Raw genomic sequence first — 22,830 nt, forward strand, 5'->3', positions numbered from 1 at the left:
GGCCCTTAGTGAAGCTTGCCTGCATGCGACAGCCATGATATCCTTCCTACAATGTCCCAGAAGTTGAATTGAGTTCTGGGTCATCATGGTGGGGAAAACATAGCTGTCAAAAGAATATGGGATGGCTGCCATGCTTTCCTCACCACAGTTTGCATGCATTGATTTACTTTCTGGGAAGCTGTCACAGGTCTGTCATAGGAGCGCGCCCCTCAGTAATCACGCAGTTCAAAGATGGAGTTAACTCTTTAGTAGCAGAAACACAACCTCCACATACTTGGTTGAGTGTCAGGCCTAATAGGCAGAGCAGCTCGTTCCTGGTGGTCTTCCTCCATGATAAGGTAAAGGGACCCCTGACCATTAGGTCCCGTCATGACCAACTCTGGGGTTGCGGCGCTCATCTCGCTTTATTGGCCGAGGGAGCCAGCGTACAGCTTCCGGGTCATGTGGCCAGCATGACTAAGCCACTTCTGGCGAACCAGAGCAGCACACGGAAACGCCGTTTACCTTCCTGCCAGAGCAGTGCCTATTTATCTACTTGCACTTTGACGTGCTTTCAAACTGCTAGGTTGGCAGGAGCAGGGACCAAGCAAAGGGAGCTCACCCCATCGCAGGGATTCGAACTGCCGACCTTCTGATCGGCAAGTCCTAGGCTCTGTGGTTTAACCCACAGCGCCACCCGCATCCCTCCTCCATGATAGGTAAAGTTAAAAGGCAAAGGACCCCTGGACAATTAAGTCCATTCAAAGGTGACTATGGGGTAGCGGCATTCATCTCGCTTTCAGGCCGAGGGAGACAGCGTTTGACCACAGACAGCTTTCCAGGTCATGTGGCCAGCAGGACTAAACCGCTTCTGGCAGAACGTAACACCGTGACGGAAACCAGAGTGCACGAAAACGCTGTTTACCTTCCCACTGCAGCGGTACCTGTTTATCTACTTGCACTGACATGCTTTTGAACTGCTAGGTTGGCAGGAGCTGGGGCAGAGTAAAGGGAGCTCACTCTGTCGTGGGGATTTGAACCACCAACTTTCCGACCGGCAAGCCCAAGAGGCTCAGTGGTTTAGACCACAGCGCCACCCATGTCCCCCTCCATAATCAGTTGCCGAGAATGAAAGCCCCTGCCTCTTCTCCAGGGCTTTTCCTGAGCAATCAGAGACTACGCCGACATGAAGCCAACCTCTCCTCTGCCCTTTTCATTCCTCTTCTGGTTCTGGGAGACAAGGGGAGGGGAGATTGTTGCAGCAGGAGGGGAGACACCTGCAACTCTTCAGCAGCCTGACTCACCTCTGCTTCTTTGCTTCTGCCTCTGCATCTGAATCTGGACTGCTCTCTGTTACAGACTCTCCCAGCTCACTAAGCCCTGTGATCTCTTCATTTTCTGGCACCTCCTTTCCCCAGTCTTCTCCCTCTCTCCTCTCATCCCTGGGTCCTGAGCCGCCTTCTCTTGGTGGCTCCCCAGCTGGTTCCTCCCACCATTCCTCTGTGTCCAACCAGTCCATGACAGAGGCGTTGTCAAAAACAAAGATGGCGGCTGGCTGGTTATTTTGGGGTCTGTCTGTTGTGAAAGAAGGCCCGAGGCAGACATCTGTGGTGAGCCCTGGGCAGCTGCCTGTGGATGCCAGTGTCCAGTGTTGGCCTTGCACTGTTGCAGTGTTCTCTAGTGCAAAGTCTTGTGCGCTAGTGGACAGGTGACTTTTAGTGTTGTGCAACCGATAAACCCAGCATACCTGTTGCGCTGGCAGAAACTTTTTGCACAGACTTACCAGCAGGCTGTTTATGCACCCTCTTGTGCAACAAACTGCCTCTTTCCATATGAACCAACCCGGACCCTGAGATCATCTTCTGAGGCCCTCCTTCGTGAGCCCCCCTCCTTGAGAGGTGCAGAGGGTTTGCAGCACAAGAACGGGGCCTTCTCTGCAGTGGCTCCCTGTCTGTGGAATGCTCTCCCCAGAGAAGTTCGCCGGGCGCCTTCTTTATATACCTTTAGACACCAGGCAAAAACGTTCCTTTTTAACCAGGCCTTTGGTTGATCTGTTTGACATCCTATAACCTTTTAAAATGTGGCTGGTGTTTTTTTGGGGGGTGAGGTTTCTTGGCTTGTTTTCATTCTGATTATATATGTTGTGATCTTTTCTGTGAACCGCCCTGAGACCTCCGGGTATAGGGCGGTATATAAACTCAACTAATAACTATTATTATCATTATCATTATCATTATCATTATCATTATCATTATCATTATTATTTTAAAAAGTATACCGCTAAGTGAGTTAGCGCTGCATTGGTTATAGCCCACTGAGTTCTTATCCTTTAAGATCCAGGAGCTTTTCTCAGGTCAGACCTGAGTTTCTCAATAAGTGAGAAATCTTGTTTTTTTTAGGCAGATTTCACAGTGGATGTCAACATGTTTCCCTGTGCTCTTTGGCCCTCTAGATTCAGAGAACTTTTCCAGATCCATGTGGCATCAGATTGTGTTAGTTTTGTGTGTGCTTCATGACTGTTTGTGTGTGTGTGTGTGTGTGTGTGTAAGTGTAAGTAACCCCTTTGCCCCACCGCAGGAGTCCCTTGAAGTAGGGAACAGAATGAACCGCTTCACCCCTAGCAATTTTCTCTCTGGTAGATTATTAGGCAGCAGAGATCTGTGCTCTGTGGCTTTTGGGGAGGTTATGTTGCAAGCCGAGTGTGTTAGTTGCATAACCCTTTGGATTTAGGAGGCATAACCAAAACTGTCATTTTGCTTTTGCTGACAAAATAAGATTGCCGTTCTACTAAACTTTGTTCCGTTACAAGAACAGTGGGCAGATGCATGCTCCAATTGCTCCCATTTAGCAGGGGCGGCCCCTAGTTTCTGGTATTCCAACCCCTGCAGGTTACTTTTTTCAAGAGGTACTCAAAGGTACACACTACCAGCACCTCTTTTTGTTGTTGTTAAAAAGTCTGGCTCTTACTGCAACATGGTGAGTACTGGCAACCCATTTTTCTAGGGGGGGGGGAAGCAGTGCTAGTCCCAGTTTTTTTTCTTTTTTCTTTTGGGGAGATGTCAAATGTTCATAACCAGACACTGGAGAGACCTGTCAGGAGTAAGCATGGACCAGTGGTACCAAATAGTATGGGAAACAGCCCTACTAGAAAAATTAACTAATAAACTGAAACTGACACGGGGACAAACAGAAGAAGACGCCTTCACCCCGGTATGGCTCCCCTTTATCACACACACAGCCCAACAGGACAGTGACAATAATCCACCAACAGCATACAAATCAATATGGCTAACCTGATCCAAAACACCCACCCACCCCACTCACACACGAAAACAAAGATCACCACAGCCAATCACAAGTAAACAATCACACCCTAGGCCAACCCCAACCTCTCTCACCTCCAAAGGAACACAAGTGAACAACACAAGCAACGCTGACACCAAACTCTACATACATTAAACATAATAGAAACACCGCCACCCGACCCCACCCCTATCCATCTTCCCTCTCTCCACCCCCTCTCTTTTTTCTTTTTTCTTTTCTTCTCCCCCTAATGCCTCAACAAATGAAACGGATTTGGTAAAATGTTACATGAAAGAAGAAAAAAATACAAGGCACTACACTTCTGTAAAACAAGAAAATCCTGAATAAAATATATATTTTTTAAAAAATGTTTCTTTTAAAATTGGTGGTTAGTGTCAGTTCCTAGAGATCGCTCTGTGCTGAACTCTGCTTCAAGAGGGCACAAGTCCTCAACGGATGGGTCAGGATCTACTAGTGAGTTGGGGCCTGATCCATGGTGGGTCACCACAACAGCAAAGGTGTGGCGATCTGTCGTGGAACAATCCCACTGAAAAAGTTAACAGTGGTTTACCCAGACCTTGTCGCTGCTTGCGAAGGGTCCCCCATGACAGTTCAAGCTTCAGTGTCCCCCAAAATATAAGTCTGCCACTGGGTCAGGGAAAGCCTGGCAGGAATTCAACAGGTTCAGCTTTTCTGCCCATGAAAAGAAAACCGCTCAGCGTGTTCTAGGCTTTGCTGGAAAATATTGTAAAATATTCAGCTGCTTTATTTCCTGCCTTCGATAATGACATGCCACTAGACGGCCTGTGTTTGGAGGGTGGTGGGAAAAAGTTATTAGAGGCTTCAGTTTCCACTCCCACCACCCTTGTGGATACAGTTCACACTTTATTCGCCTCTCCTCACACGTATACATCACCCGTGGTGGTAAATCTCAGCAGCCCCTGGCTGAAATTTAAACGTGCTAAGTGCATGCATCACAATAATGGAACAGTTAGAACCCAAGAAGCTTAGTTTTGCTACAGAAGCCAAAGCTGGTGTGCATCGCATATACTCTTAAGACAAGGAGAAGCCGTTCAGAAAGAAAGAACCTCGCAAAAATAAGTACAGTGGTACCTCAGGTTACATAACGCTTCAGGTTACATACGCTTCAGGTTACAGACTCCGCTAACCCAGAAATATTACCTCAGGTTAAGAACTTTGCTTCAGGATGAGAACAGAAATTGTGCTCATGCGGCACGGCGGCAGCAGGAGGCCCCATTAAAGTGGTGCTTCAGATTAAGAACAGTTTCAGATTAAGTACAGACCTCCGGAATGAATTAAGTACTTAACCTGAGGTACCACTGTATAGGAATCGAGGGCGCCTTGGCACAGTGCAATGCGAGCCCGATTCTCCCTTATGAAGAAGGACGGTTGTTTCGTGGTAGAGCCCCTGTTCTGCAAGCAGTTCGATCCCTGGTATCTCCAGGCAGGGCTGTGGAAGGCCCCTGTCTGTAACCCTGGAGAGCTGCTGCCAGTCAGTGCAAGCACAACTGGGCTAGATGGACCAGCTTTCTATGTCCCCTTGTTTGTACGCAGACTCACAGCTGACTCGAGGATTCCCTAAGAAGGTCCTTTGAAGACGCAGCGGCTGGTCCTCAATAAGGCCAGCAGCGCCCATCCCACAATCCATTCACGTTACAGTGGTACCTCGGGTTAAGCCCAGAGACTTGATCACCCTTAGCCATTACGTTGAAGTTGTGGATACTGAATTGCATTGCTTATGAGAGAAAAACTTGGATACCCAAGAGGAAATAAACATTGTTTCTAGTGCTGTCTTCAGGAAACACCAGTTTTAATTCCAAGAAGTACAACACACACAGTACAGTGGTACCTCAGGTTAAGAACTTAATTCATTCTGGAGATCCGTTCTTAACCTGAAACTGTTCTTAACCTGAGGTACCACTTTAGCTAATGGGGCCTCCCACTGCCGCCACCGCGCCGCCGCCACACAATTTTTGTTCTCATCCTGAAGCAAAGTTCTTAACCCGAGGTACTATTTCTGGGTTAGCGGAGGCTGTAACCTGAAGCGTCTGTAACCTGAAGCGTCTGTAACCCGAGGTACCACTGTACTAAACATCTTCAGGGCTAGGAAGCGAATGCCTTAAAGGGGTTAACTCAACATGCCGCATGTCGCAACATCAGCCTCTCCCACCCTTCCCTTCAAATTAAGCTTTAATTATATGGTTCTCAGAGAAAGTACTTGCCTCCAAAACCTTTCCATCTGTGCTTGGTCTCATTTCAAGGCACTTGCTATGTTCACTGGCCTGCATGAGGTAGGCTGACCACTTATGTGTCGCTGAAAAAGAAGGTCCGGATTTGCATAAAATTTGCGTGCATATATATATATATATATATATATATGCAAATTTAGGAATGATTATTGCAATTTAAAGATAAACAAGACATTTTACCCAGATGCTTACTGGAAGTGCAACAGCAGACATCATTTGGTGTATAACTTAAGGGTTAGTTCTGTTACCGTTAATGTCCGCTAGCCAAGAGGGCTATGGAGTAGAGATGTCGCTCAGAAACCAGGCAGAGTAGCCTGATCTTCACAGAGGCAGGACGCGCCCTGATTGGCCGTGCATTTATGAGGGAGTTTTTCCAATGTATGTTTGGCTGAATGTCTCCCTGCTATTTACAAAGCCTGAAGCAAGCAAGAAAAAGCCCTTTGTTCCTTTCTCCTCAGACTAGACATGCTTTTGTTCAGTTTTCCTCAGGAAAGCGTTATCGGGCTTTCTTTTCTCTCTGGGCTCATTCCGCATTCTTTAAGCGACTTTGATAACAATGCCAGCTGTTGATGGGCAACTTCAAGGCTCTCCCTTCTCATAACTCTTTATCTTTAAACTGCATTCTGAACCAAGCAGTCCTTCAGACAGGGGATGCCTTCAGACGGAGGACTATCTCAAAATAAAGCATTGTACTCTGTAAACTGAGGCACGTGGGCACCCAGCTATGCAGGTGTCTGACCTTGGCACTCTAGCAATCAGTAGCCCAGGAAGCTGTGCATTTTAAAAAATGTGACCAGGGTGCAATGATAGCTTAAATGGGTTTTCTCTGTGGCCTGGAAAGCAAAGTAGTTCTCTCAACTGCCCACGTTCCAGAAGGTGTAGAAGCAGTGATCACATTTTATTGATTTCTATCGTAAGCTATCTTGGTGATCCTTTGGGGAGGAAAGAGAGAAATCAAATCAGTAGCTTCTACTCTAGACTGAGGCCCCATCTGTACTACACATTCAAAGTGGTTCCACACCACTTTAAACAGTCATGCCCTGGGGACCGCAGTTTGTTAAGGGTGTAGAGCAAGGCTGTTTTTCAGCCGGAACTTGCCGGAAGTCAGTTCTGGCACCTGTCAGTTGGGCGCCATGGCCATTCTAAGAGAAAGAAGGAGGTGTTTTCGGTGAGTTCTGGCACCTCTTTTTCCAGAAAAATAGCACTGGCGTTGAGTATTGTGAAAGGTAAAGGGACCAGTTATGGACGACTGGGGTTGCGGCGCTCATCTTGCTTTATTGGCCAAGGGAGCTGGCGTACAGCTTCCGGGTCATGTGGCCAGCATGACTAAGCCGCTTCTGGTGAACCAGAGCAGCACACGGAAACGCTATTTACCTTCCTGCCGGAGCGGTACCTATTTATCTACTTGCACTTTGACGTGCTTTCGAACTGTTAGGTTGGCAGGAGCAGGGACCGAGCAACAGGAGCTCACCCCGTTGTGGGGATTCGAACCGTCAACCTTCTGATTGGCAAGTCCTAGGCTCTGTGGTTTAACCCACAGCGCCACCCGTGAGTATTGTTAGGAGACCTCTATTCCCCTCACAGAGCTACAGTTCCCAGAGTGGTTTAACAACCAACCCTCTGTGAGGGGAATAGGAGATCTCTCCCAGCACCCTTAACATACTACAGTTCCCAGGATTCTTTGTGGGAAGCCACAGCTGTTTAAAGTGGTATGGAATTGCTTTAAATGGATAGTGCACGTGGGGACTGGCTGAGGTCCAGCTAACAAAGTCTGGGAGTTTTCTTTGCCTTTGGATTGACACCACTTTCAGCTTCAAATGTGCACAAAGTTCAGACATAATGTCTCGAGCCCCTGTTCGGTTTACAAGTTTGGCTTGCTCTGTATTTACTAATGTTCTGCTCTTTCTGTCCTTTCTCCCTCCTTCTCCTCCCCGTTGTCTTGCATACCTGTACTTTGTCCCCAGCAAAAGCGGGCAGAATTCTTTTGAACTTCTTAACTCTGTAGGAAAAACAACCTCCTTACTGTCCTTGGGAGAAAGGTCTATGCATGATAATACATTTCTGGAGCCGTTTAAAGCACTAGAACTTTTTCCTGCCCCTCCTTCGATGGAATGTGGTGTTTGTGAGCACATGCAGTGCTCTTGAGGTCTTCCCCTGGTCCCCACCACTCACGGCTCCCTTCGTCATGAGATGGGGAAGGTGGCTGCCTTATAATCCCTTGAAAAGGAGTTGTTGTTGTTGTTGTTGTTGTTGTCATCAATAATAATATACTGCCCATCTGACTAGGTTGCCCTAGCTCAGGGGTCAACAAACTTTTTCAGCCATGGGCCAGTCCATCGTCCCTCAGACCATGTGGTAGGCTGGACTATATTTTTTTGAGGGGGGGGAATGAACAAATTCCTATGCCCCACAAATAACCCGGAGATGCATTTGAAATAAAAGCACACATTCTACTCATGTAAAAACACCAGGCAGGCCCCACAAATAACCCAGAGATGCATTTTAAATAAAAGGATACATTCTACTCTACTCATGTACAAACACGCTGATTCCCGGACCGTCTGTGGACCTGATTGAGAAGGTGATTGGGCTGCATCTGGCCCCCGGGCCTTAGGTTGCCTACCCCTGCCCTAGCCACTCTGGTTGGCTCCCAACAAAATATTAAAACCACAGTAAAACATCAGCCATCAAAAACTTCCCTGAAGTTCTAAAAATCAAAACATTGTTTATCTTTTTGACATCTGATGGGAGGGCATTCCACAGGGCGGGTGCCACTACCGAGGAGGCCCTCTGCCTGGTTCCTTGTAGCTTCATGTCTCACAGTGAGGGAACCACCAGAAGGCCCTCCGAGCTGGATCTCAAATGTCCGAGCTGGATGATGGAGGTGGGACACTCCTTTGGGTATACTGAACCGAGGCTGTTTAGGGCTTTAAAGGTCAGCACCAACACTTTGAATTGTGCTCGGAAACGTACTGGGAGCCGATGTAGGTTTTTTTAGGACTGGTGTTATATGGTCTTGGTGGCCACTACCAGTCACCAGTCTAGCTGCTGCATTCTGGATGAGTTGTAGTGTCTTAGTCACCTTCAAAGCTAGTCCCACATTGCACTAGTCCAAGCGGGAGATAATCAGACATCGAGCTGAAGGAGGAAGTTGGAAGCATGCCACTCTTTCCTACTTCCTGTTCCAGCTCTATGTGCTTTTCAAGGCTCAGCTTCATTCTCCCTTGGGAAATCAAAAATGTGTGCATGTTTTATCTCTCTCTGGATGGGGCTAATTTGGGGGCAATGGGAGAAAGGTGTCCAGAGGAGAACCCATGGCATTTTCTCAAAAATCCAAATTTGCTCACGGGCCTAAAAAGTTTGCCACCCCCTTCTTTAAATCTTCTGGTATCCCCTGCATGCCCTACAATGCCAGTATTTTCATTGCCTTCTATAAAGAAGGTAAATAATTATCCCTTTCCTTTACAACTTTATTGGATAGGGACAAGAAAGAAATTAAATTTTGGCAAGCATTTAGGGTACACAGAGGCTGCAATCCTAAACACACGTACTACGGAGTGAGCGTCATGGAACACAGTAGGATTTACTTCTGAGTAAACATGCAAAGAAATGTGCTGTATATATGATTCTGTATATATGATTAAAGGCAGCAAAGCAGGGGGATTAGTGAGGCGGCATGAGTTTATAGTAAGTAGATGACAGGAGTAAACAGAGTAGTTTGCATCAACGAAATCAAAAGCTTTATGGCATACTTTAATTATGAGACTCCAGAGTGAATTCATGTGTGTGTGTTTTAAAATACATTTTCGGGATGTGGTTTATATAAACTAATTGCATGGGATATATTCTTCTGAAACTGTGTAGAAATGATTATTTCTGTAGAAGTGAGTCCAGGATTTGGGGTGTCCTTCAACCAGTGCTTTTTCTTGGGGGTTCTCAAGGGTACATAGTACCAACATCTTTTTTTCTAGAAGAAAAGCACTCCCTTCAACTATTGCTGGACCCAGCAGAATGTTGCTATGTTGTAGAGATGAGTGAATCAGTGTATTTCCAATTCTTGTCATTTTCATATGTATAAATTTCACTGCATCCCATTTCCAACATCAAGCTGTGGTTTGTTTGTTTTTTTAAAGCAGTGGATTTGCATTTAAAACTCGGATTTTTCCTAAAACATATTTTGATAATGTTTCAGAGCCAAGAGCTGGCTCAGAACATTCAGGAAGAGTTATAAAATAAATACTGTGTACATAAATAAAAGGGCTGGTACCCATTGCTTTCTTTCTGGGGGTACTCAAAGGTACCCAGTACCGGCACTTCCCCCAAAGTACACGTACTGTAACAATGGTGATTACTGGCACCTTTCTTTCTTTCTTTCTTTCTTTCTTTCTTTCTTTCTTTCTTTCTTTCTTTCTCTCTCTCTCTCTCTCTCTCTCTCTCTCTCTCTCTTTCTCTCTCTCCTTTCTTTCTTTCTTTCTTTCTTTCTTTCTTTCTTTCTTTCTTTCTTTCTTTCTTTCTTTCTTTCTTTCTTTCAAAAGCACTGCTGGTATCAGAACAGGAGCTCTCCATGCTGCAACATTTTGTTGCAGGTCTCATATGATCCAGGTTGGAATGTACAGGAACCCCGTCTCTTAAAGTGACTAAGGACCATGTTAAGGAATTGCATTTACTCTTAAAACTTCATGTGCTTTTTGTTTTAAACTGCTTTTAATATTGTATTTTTAAATTGCTGTGATCTGTCCTGGGACCTTGAGCTTTTATTTATTTGTTTAGCCCCTCCTCTAAGGAGCTCAAGATGACATATATATATATATATATTATATGAATGAATCTCTGCAAAACAAAATCCCAAAGCAAGTTAACAACAAAAACATATATAAAAACAATTTCAATACAGGTTGGGAGAAAAAGCTCCACTTCAAAGGCTTGTTTGAAAATGGAAGGTCTTATCAAAAGATAATAGAGTCAACTCCTATCTGATATGTGAAAGGAATTCCAAAGGGTGGTTGTCCCATTTTTTTTATTTTTAAATAATCCTCACAACTATCCTTCAAAGTAGACTATATTGGTAGCCTTTTCTGATCCAGGATCCAGCTTGAACCCCAACCTGCAACACAGAATCCACTTAACAGTGCAAAAATAAAATATATTACGCTGTTGTCTTTTGCCTTTTCTTTCTAAGGTGATGCCTGTTCATTTGGTTAGAAAGCAGGCTATGGAGGCACATGAAGCAGGAACCTTGTTGAAGCTAAGCAGGCCTGGCTCTGGTCTGGGCCCTGGAAGGGAGACTCCCTGGGAACTCTGCCCCCTTGAGTTCCACAGAAGAAATGCAGGATGGAAATCGAATCAATCCTAATTTCAAGTTATTAATTATGTGTGCATGCATTAAAGCAGGCATGGCCAAACTTGGCCCTCCAGCTGTTTGGGACAACACCTCCCATCATCCCTAGCTAACAGGACCAGTGGTCAGGGATGATGGGAATTGTAGTCCCAAAACAGCTGGAGGGCCAAGTTGGCCATGCCTGCATTAAAGGATTCATACCCTGCCTTTATAGTATTAAAAAACCACTTGGGGAAGCTCACAGTTTTACTGTTCTGTATAACAACATACTGCATAGGAGAGGGAGGGTTGGTTCTGTTGGAAAACCAGTGGGACAGTGATTTGCTCAAGGCCACCCTGATGAGTTTCCTGTCCGAGGAAGCGTCTGAAACTGTGATCTAAACTGATCCAGTTCCAATGCTTTCAGAAGGAGGCGGGGAATCTGGGACTCTCCAGAGGCTGTTGGACTCCAATGCCCATCATCTTTTTTAAAAATAATAATAATTTTGTTATTAGATTTTCCACAATGATAACACAAACCACAAAGCAAAATGATACACAAAAACAGAAGAAAAAAGGGAACAATAAACAGATAAACAATAACAACAAACTTAATTCTTCACAAATCCAACCTTTTAAACATCTTGGTTGACTTCCTCAAATCCCTCCCTTCTGAGTTTCCTTGTAACTAAAAGTAACAGCTTTCCAATATCATTCTTAAACTAAAACAATTTCCAATTATAGTCCATCTTATTCACTTTCCTTAACATTCTAAATCCCATTTATTTAATTATAACTTAGTTTAATCCTAGGCCTATTTGTTTCTTTCAAGTAATTTCTATTTTTTTATCTTACAGTATTGATTCAAATAGTCCTTAAATTTCCTCCAGTCCTCTTGAAACTCCTCTTCTTTCTGGTCGCGGATTCTTCCAGTCAGGTCAACTAGCTCCGAAAAGTCCATCATCTCCAACGCCCATCATCCTTGGACATCAGCCATGCTTTGCTGGGGCTGATGGGAGCTGTAGCCCAGCAGCAAGTAGAGGGCCACACGTTCTTCACTGGTTGCTCTATCCTGATCGGCGCAGCTCTTCTCCTTTGCCCTGGATAACACCCCTTCTTTCTGCATTGTTTGTTCCACCTTCCTTTTCCTTAAATGCAGCCTATTACAGCTTTGGATTTCAATGGGTTGTCCTGCACGCCCCAAAGACCACTTCGACAGCGTTTGTGTACACTATAATTATGCAGGCTTCCCCAGGGAACATAACCACAAGTACCTATCGCTATCACTAATCAAAACATTCAGGTAGGTGGCAATTATCCCTGGGAAAAGAACAGTAAACCCAGCAAGGTTAAATTTAGAGGACGTTTCTAACCACTTCAGAAGATGCCGGATGAAATTGGCAACTTTCCTGTCGACTGCTGGGCACTTTCTGAGCTGTCGGAACAGTGTGTGTTGCCTGCCCTGCCCTGAGCTCTCCATGCTGACCTGTTGGCCTCAGGTGTGGAGGGTAGGGGCAGAGGACGAATTTGCATTTCACTTTGTGTTTTAACTCACCAAGTCCGCAATTCCTGAAGCACGTGAGCTAGCGCAACAGTTATCCTTTGAAATTTGCACTTCCCTGAATTTTGTAATTCTCATGCAAAATGTGTATACTAGGGAAAAGTGTGCATGGGTATATTACAGAAAAAAACATGGAAAAATGCATTCTATTAGGGTGGTTTGTGTGTGTGCAAAAATGTGTATATTAAGCAAAATTGCAGAGAACTGTTCCGTATTATGTAGGAATCAGGCCTTTAGTGTGCCAGCACTTATCTTCTGGAATACCATCAGAAAAGTGATTGTTTGATCAGACTCGATTTTCTTTCTGTTGCCTATTGAAGACCTTCCTTTTAAAAACAAAACAAAACTGAAGCCTTTAAACTAGAGATCGTTATTCCAAACTGTCTATGTACTGGATTCATATCTATGGTTTTTATATATGTTTGATGTGCAAATTTCTCCCAGCCTACACATTTTTGTGTGTCATTTCACCTAATATACACATTTGCAAAGTATATCTCCCCTAATATTTACGGTATATTCTCCTTAACATGTATTATACTCTATACACTAATATACAGTGGTGCCTCGCAAGACGAAATTAATTCGTTCCGCAATTCTCTTCGTCTTGCGGTTTTTTCGTCTTGCGATGCACGGTTTCCCATAGGAATGCATTGAAAATCAATTAATGCGTTCCTAGGGAAACCGCCTTCAGACCAGGTCCGGGGACAGTCTGTCCCCGGACCTCTTCTGAAGGCTGGGGGGGGGGACAAGGGCTTTTCTTCCCACCCCCAGCATTTTAAAAAACCCCGGGACAGCAGAGGACTTCTCCGCTGTCCGGGCGATCTTAAAATGCTGGCGGGCGGCATTTTAAAATCGCCCCGGGACAGCGGAGGACTTCTCCGCTGTCGGGGCGATTTAAAAGCCCCTGGGAAGGCAGGCAGGGGGGACGAAGACTTTCGCCCCCTGCCCGCCTTCAGAAGGTGTTCCCCCCCACCCTGCTTCGGGGCAGCGTTCCGAAGCGGGGTGGCTGGGGCAGGTGTTCCTGCCCCCCCGCCCGGCTTCGCAGCACCGCTCCGAAGCTCGGCGGTGGGGGCAGGTGTTCCCGCCCCCCACCCCGCTTCGGGGCAGCATTCCGAAGCGGGGTGGCTGGGGCAGGTGTTCCCGCCCCCCCGCCCGGCTTCGCAGCACCGCTCCGAAGCTCGGCGGTGGGGGCAGGTGTTCCCGCCCCCCCACCCCGCTTCGGGGCAGCGTTCCGAAGCAGGGTGGCTGGGGCAGGTGTTCCTGCCCCCCCGCCCGGCTTCGCAGCACCGCTCCGAAGCTCGGCGGTGGGGGCAGGTGTAACCGGGACCTCTTTTGAAGCAAGCGGCTGCGGAGAGAAGCGATCTCCCTGCAGCCGCTTGCTTCAAAAGCTGCCCCCGATCTCTTTTGAAGCAAGCGGCTGCAGGGAGATCGCTTCTCTCCGCAGCCGCTTGCTTCAAAAGAGGTCCCGGATCTCTTTTGAAGCAAGCGGCTGCGGAGAGAAGCGATCTCCCTGCAGCCGCTTGCTTCAAAAGAGGTCCGGGACCTCTTTTGAAGCAAGCGGCTGCGGGGAGAAGCGCAGCAGCTTGCTTCAAAAGAGGTCCGGGGGCAGCGGGAAGCACTTCCCGCTGCCCCCGGACCTCTTTTGAAGCAAGGGGCGGTGGGGAGAAGCGATCTCCCCGCCGCCCCTTGCTTCAAAAGAGAAGACCCGCTGTCCCCGGGGCAAGCTTCGTTTTGCGAAGCAAGCCCATAGGGAAATTCGTCTTGCGAGGCAACTCGAAAATGAAAAAACCTTTCGTTTTGCGAGTTTTTCGTCTCGCGAGGCGTTCGTCTTGCGGGGTACCACTGTACTCCTTATTAAGTGCATATCACCTTTGCATTTGCACATCACATGACTTAGATGGAGGACTGCACTGCAAAATCTGGAGATGCGTGGATTTCTAAAGAAGGGTGTATTTTGGTTCGCATAGCTTTTCAGAAAGCATAAATTAGACAGATTCATATTCAGTCTGAATCATATTTCTTCCCCCATCCCAAGAGTCTGCTTTGTGCTTTGTGTTAGCTGCCACTACTTATGTGTTTATTTTCTTGTTTTCGGTTTTAATCACATGACGGGTTTTCTTTTGGCCTGTGGCTAAGAGAAAAGGACCCAGCCCTTTTAATACAATCTTGCTTCACATCTGCCTCTTTCAAAGAGGAGTCATGAGTGCCGAAGGGAGGAGAGCTTCTAAATGGGTGCGATGACACATAGCTCCACTTCTCCTTTACATCTGTAGGTGTGGCATGGGATGTGCTGGACCGTTTTCTTGCCTCGGTAATGGACTGGATGAGAGCCAACAAACTGAAGCTCAATCCAGATTAAGGCAGAGGCACTGTTAGTAGGGGGTTCCCTAGACCAGATGTGTGGGAGGTTGCCTGCTCTTGCTTGGTTTACGCTTCCTCTGAAGGAGCAAGTCCATAGCTTGGGGTTATTTTGGGATCCCTTGTTGCCCCTTCCTTGAGGATCAGGTGACCTCAGTAGCATGGAGTGCCTTCCATCAGCTTTGGTTGGTGGCCCCTTTCTGGACAGGGATAGCCTAACTTCTGTCACTGTGGTAACCTCCAGGTTAAAAGTAAAGGTAAAGGGACCCCTGACCGTTAGGTCCAGTCGTGACTGACTCTGGGATTGCAGCGCTCATCTCGCTTTATTGGCCGAGGGAGCTGGCGTACAGCTTCCGGGTCATGTGGCCAGCATGACTAAGCCGCTTCTGGCAAACCAGAGCAGCGAATGGAAACGCTGTTTACCTTCCCTCTGGAGTGGTACCTATTTATCTACTTGCACTTTGACGTGTTTTTGAACTGCTAGGTTGGCAGGAGCAGGGACTGAGCAATGGGAGCTCACCCCGTCGCGGGGATTCGAACCACCGACCTTCTGATTGGCAAGTCCTATGCTCTGTGGTTTAACCTTAACCTCCAGGTTAGATTACTGCAATGTGACGTACGTGTGGCTGCCACTGAAGACAGTTTGGAAACTTCAGCTGGTGCAGAATTTAGTGGCCAGGTTGCTCACCGGGGCAAAAAGGTTTGAGCATATAACTCCAATCCTGGCTGACTGCACTGGCTGCCAATTAGCTTTTAATACAAAGTGCTGCTTTTGACATAATAAAGCCCTAAACAGCTCAGGACTGCAAAACCTCACAGACCGCATCTCCCTATATCAGTGGTGGCCAAACTTGGCCCTCCAGCTGTTTTGGGACTACAACAACAACAACAACAACAATATAGCTAACAGGACCAGTGGTCAGGGATGATGGGAGTTGTAGTCCCAAAACAGCTGGAGGGTTTGGCCACCACTGCCCTATATGAACCAACCTGGAACCTGTGATCATCATCTGAGGCTCTTCTTTGTGTGCCTCCTCCACTAGAGACCTGGAAGGTGACAACTTTTCTGGGCCTTTTCTGTGGTGGCTCCCTTCTTGAGGAACACTCTCCCCAAAGAAGCTCTTCTGGCGCCTTCATTACATAGCTTTATAGACGGCCAGGCAAAAACATCCCTCTTCTCCCAGGTCTCTGGGCAATTAATCAATATGCAGCCTTTTAAACCGGGAGAGGTGGTATTTTGTTTATTATAGTACTCATTTTTGTGTTTTTATATTGTAAACCACCCTGTGATCTTTGGATGAAGGGCAGTATAGATAATAAAAATAAATAATAATCTGGAATAATTGAATGAAGGAATTGAGCCTACAAAATCAAGGGACCAAGAGGTGGATGGTGGTTGCCAACTTGCCAGAAACACAAACAAACAACACCCAGCCTGGTTTGCTCCCATGGGCCTAGCCAGGATTTTTGCCAGGGGAGGCAGGCCTTTTGTTAGGGGGGGAGACAGAACCTCAGTTAGCTATGTATTTTTACTAATTTTATTGATTTGCCCCTCCCTGGCTATACCCATATCTGCTCAAGTGCCTTTTAAGGAGCAACTTGATCTGTAGAGATCAGCAAGTAAAGCAGAACGTAAGAGGCCTGCTGGCTCAGCATAAAGGCAGTGTGTTCTCCTAGTGGCAAATCAGATGTCTATGGGAAGCCCATAAACAGGACCCTTCCCTCTTGCGATTCCCAGGAATTGGTTTTCAGAGGTATAGCGCCACTGACAGTGAAGGCACAACACAGCCACTGTGGCTAGCAGCCACTGAGAAGTCTTATCCAACATGAATTTGTTGAATCCTCTCCCAAACCAAACCAAGTTGGTAGTCATCACTGCCACCAGCGAAGTAGGGAACCTCCAGACAATTCTGGACTCCAGTTCCCATCATCCCTGACCACTGGACAGGTTGGCTGGGATTGATGGGACCTGGAGTCCAACAACATTTGGAGGGTGTCAAGTTCCCCATCCCCAAGTAAAGCTTTTTACACTGGCAATCTCTGCCAATTAAGCTGTTTTAAAAGGCCAGGGGGCTCGTGTATGTGTATGTAGATATATATGAAAATCTGGCAATACTATTCCACACCCCTAAAAATTATATTTAAAAAAATATTATTGCTGCAGGCTGCAAAACAGCAACATCCTATAAGTCGCAGCGAATTTAACCTGGTTTACTCCCAGGTATTCAGAGTATTGAAACCAGTAGTGCAGTGAGACAATTCTAAACTCTGGATATCTTTTTTTTGGGGAGGGGTGTCTTTAGATCAGGGGTGAGGAACCTCAGGTCTGGGGGCCAAAGGCCACTTCTCTGTCTTTTGAGACTCTTCCTAGGCCACAGCCCTTTCTGGCTTTGTAGCGGGGGTGTTTTTTGCCTGGCTGGAATTTGTCCTTGAACTCCAATCATGCCTCTTGCTTCCTGGGTTGGAGGGTCCAGAGGGTTGTGGAAATGTGTGTCAAAACCAGCCTATTATAAGAAGCTAAAATTGGCACCCACTGCCCTCTCCCCACTGGCATACAACCCTCAAAAGGTTCCCTTCAAGGGAATGTGGCCCCAGAAAGAAAGAAATTTCTCCAACTCCTGCTGCAATAACTGCTAAGATGTAAGAACATTTCTGTTTCTGCAGGCCTATGACCGGCTATGTTTTCCTGCATTTCATGGTGGTTACGTGTTTCAGATGGGTGTTTATTGTTAATGGTATTTTTATTACAGATGTACTCACTGCCTGGGGCTCATTTGAGAGGAAGAGCAGGATAGCGATGCGACAAAAGTTTCTTTTATTTTTTATTACCCACCCTTCACCCCAAGCTCCAGGGCAGGTTACAACACCCAAGCACAATACTAGAAACTGTTTAAAACAATTATACAACCTTAGAATCAAAGAAATGTAGCGTTGGAAGGGACCCTGAGGATCATCTAGTCCAACCCCCTGCAAAGCAGTTTTCCCGTACAGGATCGAACCTGCAACCTTGGGGTTATCAGCACCACGCTCTAACCAACTGAGCTATCCAAGCTCAGTCTTCTTCCAGTTTTCTTTATTTCTATCCCTTCCTTCTTTTTCTCTTTCTCTTCTCTCTCTTTAACTTTTGTTTTCCTTTGGTGTCCTCTGCTCTGGGCCATTCTGAGCGTCCACAGAGGAAAGCGATGGTTCATTCTGAGCGTCCACAGAGGAAAGCGATGGTTGATGAAGGACCCTGAGTGAGAGGCAGGGAAGGGAAAAGACGTCTGCAGACTGAGAGAAGAAAGGAAAGCTGCCAGGTGAGAGCTGGGAGGGTCCACCACTTTTGGTGTCAGGCAAAGGCAGACCCTCCCAGTGTCCCTATTTTCCAGGGGCAGTCCCGGATTTGCAAAAGCTGTCCCGGTTCCTGATTTGATCCTGGAATGCCCCACTTTTCCTGAGGACCATAGCTGTCAACATTCCCTTTTTTTGCGGGAAATTCCCTTATTCCAGTGCTGTTTCCCACTGCTATCCCGGATTGTTAGATATCCCGTAGACTGTCCCCGGGACAGGTGAGGCTGCTGATCCCTTATTTTCGAGGCTGCTGAGCCCTTATTTTCAAATCTGAAAGTTGACAGCTATCCTGAGGATGTCCCTATTTTCACTGGCGAAACGTTGGAGGGGATGGAATTATGTGATCCCAGAGCGAAGGAGTATACAACCTTTCGAAGCCACCTGAAGGCAGAACTGCTTCAGGTTAGACTCCGCTGACCCAGAAATAGTACCTTGGGTTAAGAACTTTGCTTCAGGATGAGAACAGAAATTGCACAGCGGCAGCAGGAGGCCCCATTAGCTAAAGTGGTGCTTCAGGTTAAGAACAGTTTCAGGTTAAGAACGGACCTCCAGAACGAATTAAGTTCTTAACCCGAGGTACCACTGTATAGGGAAGTAGTTTTTTACGCTTATGGTTTTAAAAAAATATTTTTATATATGTTAAAAGGTGCCCAGAGGGCTGGGGAAGCCCAGTCAGATGGGTGGGGTATAAATGAACCCAAAATTATGGAATAGGACCGCCCTATTTTCATGGGAGAAATGTTGGAGGGTATGGAAGGGTTAAGCGCTCACCCTGGCCAACCAGCCACCTCTCCTGGGAAGCGACGCATTTGATCCGCACTGATTTCAAGCGCGGATTTCAACAGGCAGGGCCTGCTGCTCGCTCCGCTGAGCGGGGTCAGGATGGGGACCCCCGGGCGTTTACCCCAGCAGCCCTGCCCCGGGGGCAACCGATCCCCGCCCTCCTACAGGCCGTGCGTAAAAACCTCTCCAGCAGGGCCAGCTCCGCCTCCGCTTCCTGCGCTTTGCTTTGCGCGCGAGAGGGCCGGCCGGCCGGACAGCCAGCCCACCCACCCACCCCCAGGCCGGGCAGGCAGGCAGGCTGCCGATCCGAAGCAGCAACGGCGGAGGCGCGGGCAGGAGCGAGTGCAGAAGGAGGAGCCGCGCAAGGAGCCGGTTTGAAGTTCGCTCCTTCGCCGCCAGCCGGGCGCGCCGCGCCACATTGGCCCTCTCCGTTCATTTGCATTGACGCCAGTAAAGGCTGGAGGTCAGCGCTGGCGGGGCTTTTATTGGCTGCGACGCGGCGGAGCCTGCCGGGGCTGTCAAACTCCCGGGCAGATCTTCTTTTTTTTACCCCTTCCTTTTTTCTTCTTCTTTCCTCCCTCCTTTTCTTCTTTTTCTTCCTGGAGGTGTTTGGTTCTTACGGGAGGGAGGGTGCTGAAAAGGGGGAGATCGTGCAAGCCGGGAAGCCTCGCTCGCTACTGGGGAGGAGGAGGCGAGGCGAGTGCGCGGCTGGGCTGCGGAATCGGCGGCAGCTGCAAAGATTTCGCCGGGAGCGCCGCCGAGAGAAGCAGCAGAAGAGGGAAAAAGAAGAGGCGAGCAGCCCCCACGCCCCTGGGATTTTTTTAAAAAATATATTAGAAAAAGAACCCTCTCCGCTTCCCTCCTTTCTCGCCATTTTAATTCATTCCACGCAGATCGGAACTCCCCGCTCTCCTTTTTCTGCTTTCATTTTTCACTCCTTTTTTTTTTAAGGGGGGGGAGCGCGCGCTCCGTTTTGGCGCAGAATAAAAGCCACATTTCAAAAAAACACACAACCAAAATGGAAACGGAGGAGGAGACCTCGGCTACCGGCTGGAGAATCTCGGTTTTTTTTCCTTCCTTGTGAAAAACTTAACCTTCTCTGTGTTTGTTACAATTCCTGCTGCTCTTCTGGGGGAAGGGAAGAGAAGAGGAAAACGGAGAAATCCTCGCTCCTCTCCTGGGCTTGACCCTGCCCCTGCTCCACCTCCCCCCCCCCGCGCGCGCCTTCTCCCAAGGGTGCAGTTATTAAGATGCTCTCCATTTCTACGGGTCTGCTTTTGCATCGGCGCTCGTGCCTCGGGTTGATGCGCTCCGTTTGCAAGCGTCCCTCTCGCCTCTTTTTGGGGTGTGTGTATTTGGGATAAAGGGGGGTTCTCGGTGCCCCTTGAATGGAAGGCCGTCGCTGGGTTGAAAGAAGCGCCTTATTTTTTAACCCTAACCTTCCAGGAAGAAGAGTTAGTCCGGAAGAGAAGCCCTTTCCGAAGAAAAGAGAGGAAGTAACGTGTGAATGTCCGTAACGCGTTTCCAGGTTTTCAAGCGCAGCTGTTGCGAAAGAGGTGGTGGAGGAAGAGGAGGGGGAAGCGTTTGGCTAGGAATGTGAATTTGATGGGCGCTTCATGAGGTTCCCACGATAACATCAGAGGGGGCTTTATTCGCCCCCACCCCCCGTCCAGGAAGCCCCACTTGGGAACTGATTTATTTTAATCTTTTGGGTGGAAGGCAATATCCGACCCACTTGTGGGGGGCCTGGAGGCGGGGGGGGGGTTGGGGTGTGGAAGGGTAGGGCTGGGGGGGAGAGCCCCCACCTACTTCGATGTAATTTCCAATACACTAGGAATACAAACGTGGGGGAAAATACTTTGGGGGGGGGGAGGTTCTAAGGAGGGAGCCGAGAATTAGTACATTCTGGCATGGATCTGGCTTCTAATTAAACAGGAAGACTGAGGAGGGGGGCTGGGGATTTTCCCCAATTTTCTATCTCTCTGCCCCCCCCCTTCAACTGACTTTTTTTTGGTGGTGGTGGGGTTTGCCAGTTAAACGCTGTTCCCTCCAGTCCTTCTTTTTAACCCACTTTCTGAGGTTGAGATCATCAAGACAATCAGTTTTGTAGGGTCAAAAAGAAGGGGGGAAAGCCCCTCCGCGCGCCCCCCACCCCAATTTCTCATCCGCCACCAGCCATGCGCCTTTGGGTTTGGGGTTTCTGCTTAAGGAACAGCTGACGATGTGGAGTGAAGCCGTGGATCAGGAACCAGATACGAACTATTAAGAGAAAGGAGTCACCAAGGAGCCCGTTTTCCCAAGAGGAAAGGAGGGAAAGAGAAAAAGGAGACGAGGTAATCTTGAGCACTAGCGGCTTGAAACCGCCACCATGGGCTGCGCTCCCAGCATCCACATCTCGGACAGCAGGGTGGTTTATCACAGTAGCAAAGAGACGGAGGACTCGAACTCGTCGTCGCAGCAGCAGCAGCAGCAACAACAGCAAGGCAACCCTGTGTCTGGATTATTCATTAAATCTTCCAACACCTCCACGTACAAGTTGAGGACTAATCCTTCCAAGAAAGACAAACAGGACAACATGGAGGGGGAGTCTCGCACCAGCAGATCCAGTGTTAAGGTAATGGAAAAAGTCGAGTCGTTTGGTGGAAGGGGGACGCCTTGTGGGTTCTTGTACTTTTCTCTTATTGATAGATATATCGAACAGGATATTGGCCCCTGTCCATGGAGTTGGTTTTAGGTTGGTTGGGGACCTGTTTATCTGAAAATGGCTACTTTAGCGGAGTTATTTATCCCCCCCCCATTCATCCTTTTGCAAACAGAATTAAGTTTTAAGGGTTACACACTATGCCTTGTAGCAAGAGGTGCAGAAAATCTATCTATATATGCCAATTTCATATTGTTTGAACTTTCTTGGGCCTGCATGTATCTAGTAGTGTAAGAATGTCACAGTAGCAAAGCTATTATTATTTTATCCCTGCCACCCCCTGGCCCCTTTTAAGTTACCAAGTTTTTGTGGATTTAAGCAAAAGTTTGTTTTTAACCCCCCCTCCAACCTGAAACATAATGGATTAGAACTGTTGATTTAAGACACTGATTTTTTTCACACGCAAACGAACACAGAGGACGCTGGCCTTCTGAACTTTTGCAAGGATTTGTCAGCGTTCTTGTGCAGATCAGGAACAAAATTCACCAAGGTTAACGATAAAGGTGGTCAGAAGGGGAAACCTGTAAAAACCCGGTTGGATTTTTGCAATAAATGTGTGGTTGCCTATTGTAAGATGTTCCAGGTGAATTCACTATGTAGAATTTACAAGCAAGTTTGTTTAGGATTAGGGTAATCAAAACCACAAAGGTCATCCCACAAGAACCGAAAGACAAAAAGGCACTAGGAATATTGACTCAGCTAAGAAAATAAATATTTTTAAGGATCAAAATAGACATACTAATGCCTGCCCTGTTCAAGGTTTACAGCCCAGTTAAACTGCTATGCTCAAAATAATAAAATGAATTATACTAAAGCTTGAAATATTGATTTCAGTGAATACTTGATTTCAGTGAAACCTCATTATTCACTTTTTAAAAGCTTATTTAATATATACCTCACCTTTTCGCCAAAGTGCTCAGGGTGGCGTATACAGCTGTGTCCCATTTTTATACCTGCAACAGCCCTGACAGGTAGATCAGGTAAAGAAACTGGCCTCAACTCAGGCCTAGGGGAAACGGTGATCTAAACTAAGCAGATATTAGAACTTGGTTGTATTTGAGCTAAACTGAGCAGCCTGGGTGCTGCATTGAACTGGATTTAACGTGTGAAGGAAGATGCAAACTGTCTTAATTTCAACTGCTTCAAGCTGTTTGCTGAAGTCTAGGTGGTTTGTTTACCAGGCAATTCTGTAGGGACCATTTGCTGTCAACATCCCCTTGTGTGT

General features: G+C 47.2%; 1 protein-coding gene across 6 annotated transcripts in view; it reads left to right on the forward strand.

Annotated features, from left to right (window-relative positions):
- The window catches only part of PDE8A (phosphodiesterase 8A), a 178,739-nt gene that overhangs the window by 13,969 nt on the left and 141,940 nt on the right, over positions 1-22,830 (forward strand). For 3 of the 6 annotated variants that reach the window (XR_014519198.1, XR_014519199.1, XR_014519200.1), the window contains exon 1: positions 19,421-21,518. The exons of 1 other annotated variant lie outside the window; for it this stretch is intronic. Coding sequence is in view for 2 of the 5 variants with exons in the window: in XM_083475681.1 (XP_083331807.1) it covers positions 21,273-21,518 (246 nt within the window). In the remaining 3 variants the exon portion in view is untranslated. Of the gene's footprint in view, positions 1-19,373; positions 21,519-22,830 lie in introns of those variants that run through there. 2 more of the 6 variants (XM_083475682.1, XM_083475681.1) reach the window with 2 other exon arrangements.

The sequence above is a fragment of the Podarcis liolepis genome, assembly GCF_965112155.1.
Source record: "Podarcis liolepis genome assembly, chromosome: 14".
In the NCBI taxonomy this organism is placed as follows: Eukaryota; Metazoa; Chordata; class Lepidosauria; order Squamata; family Lacertidae; genus Podarcis; species Podarcis liolepis.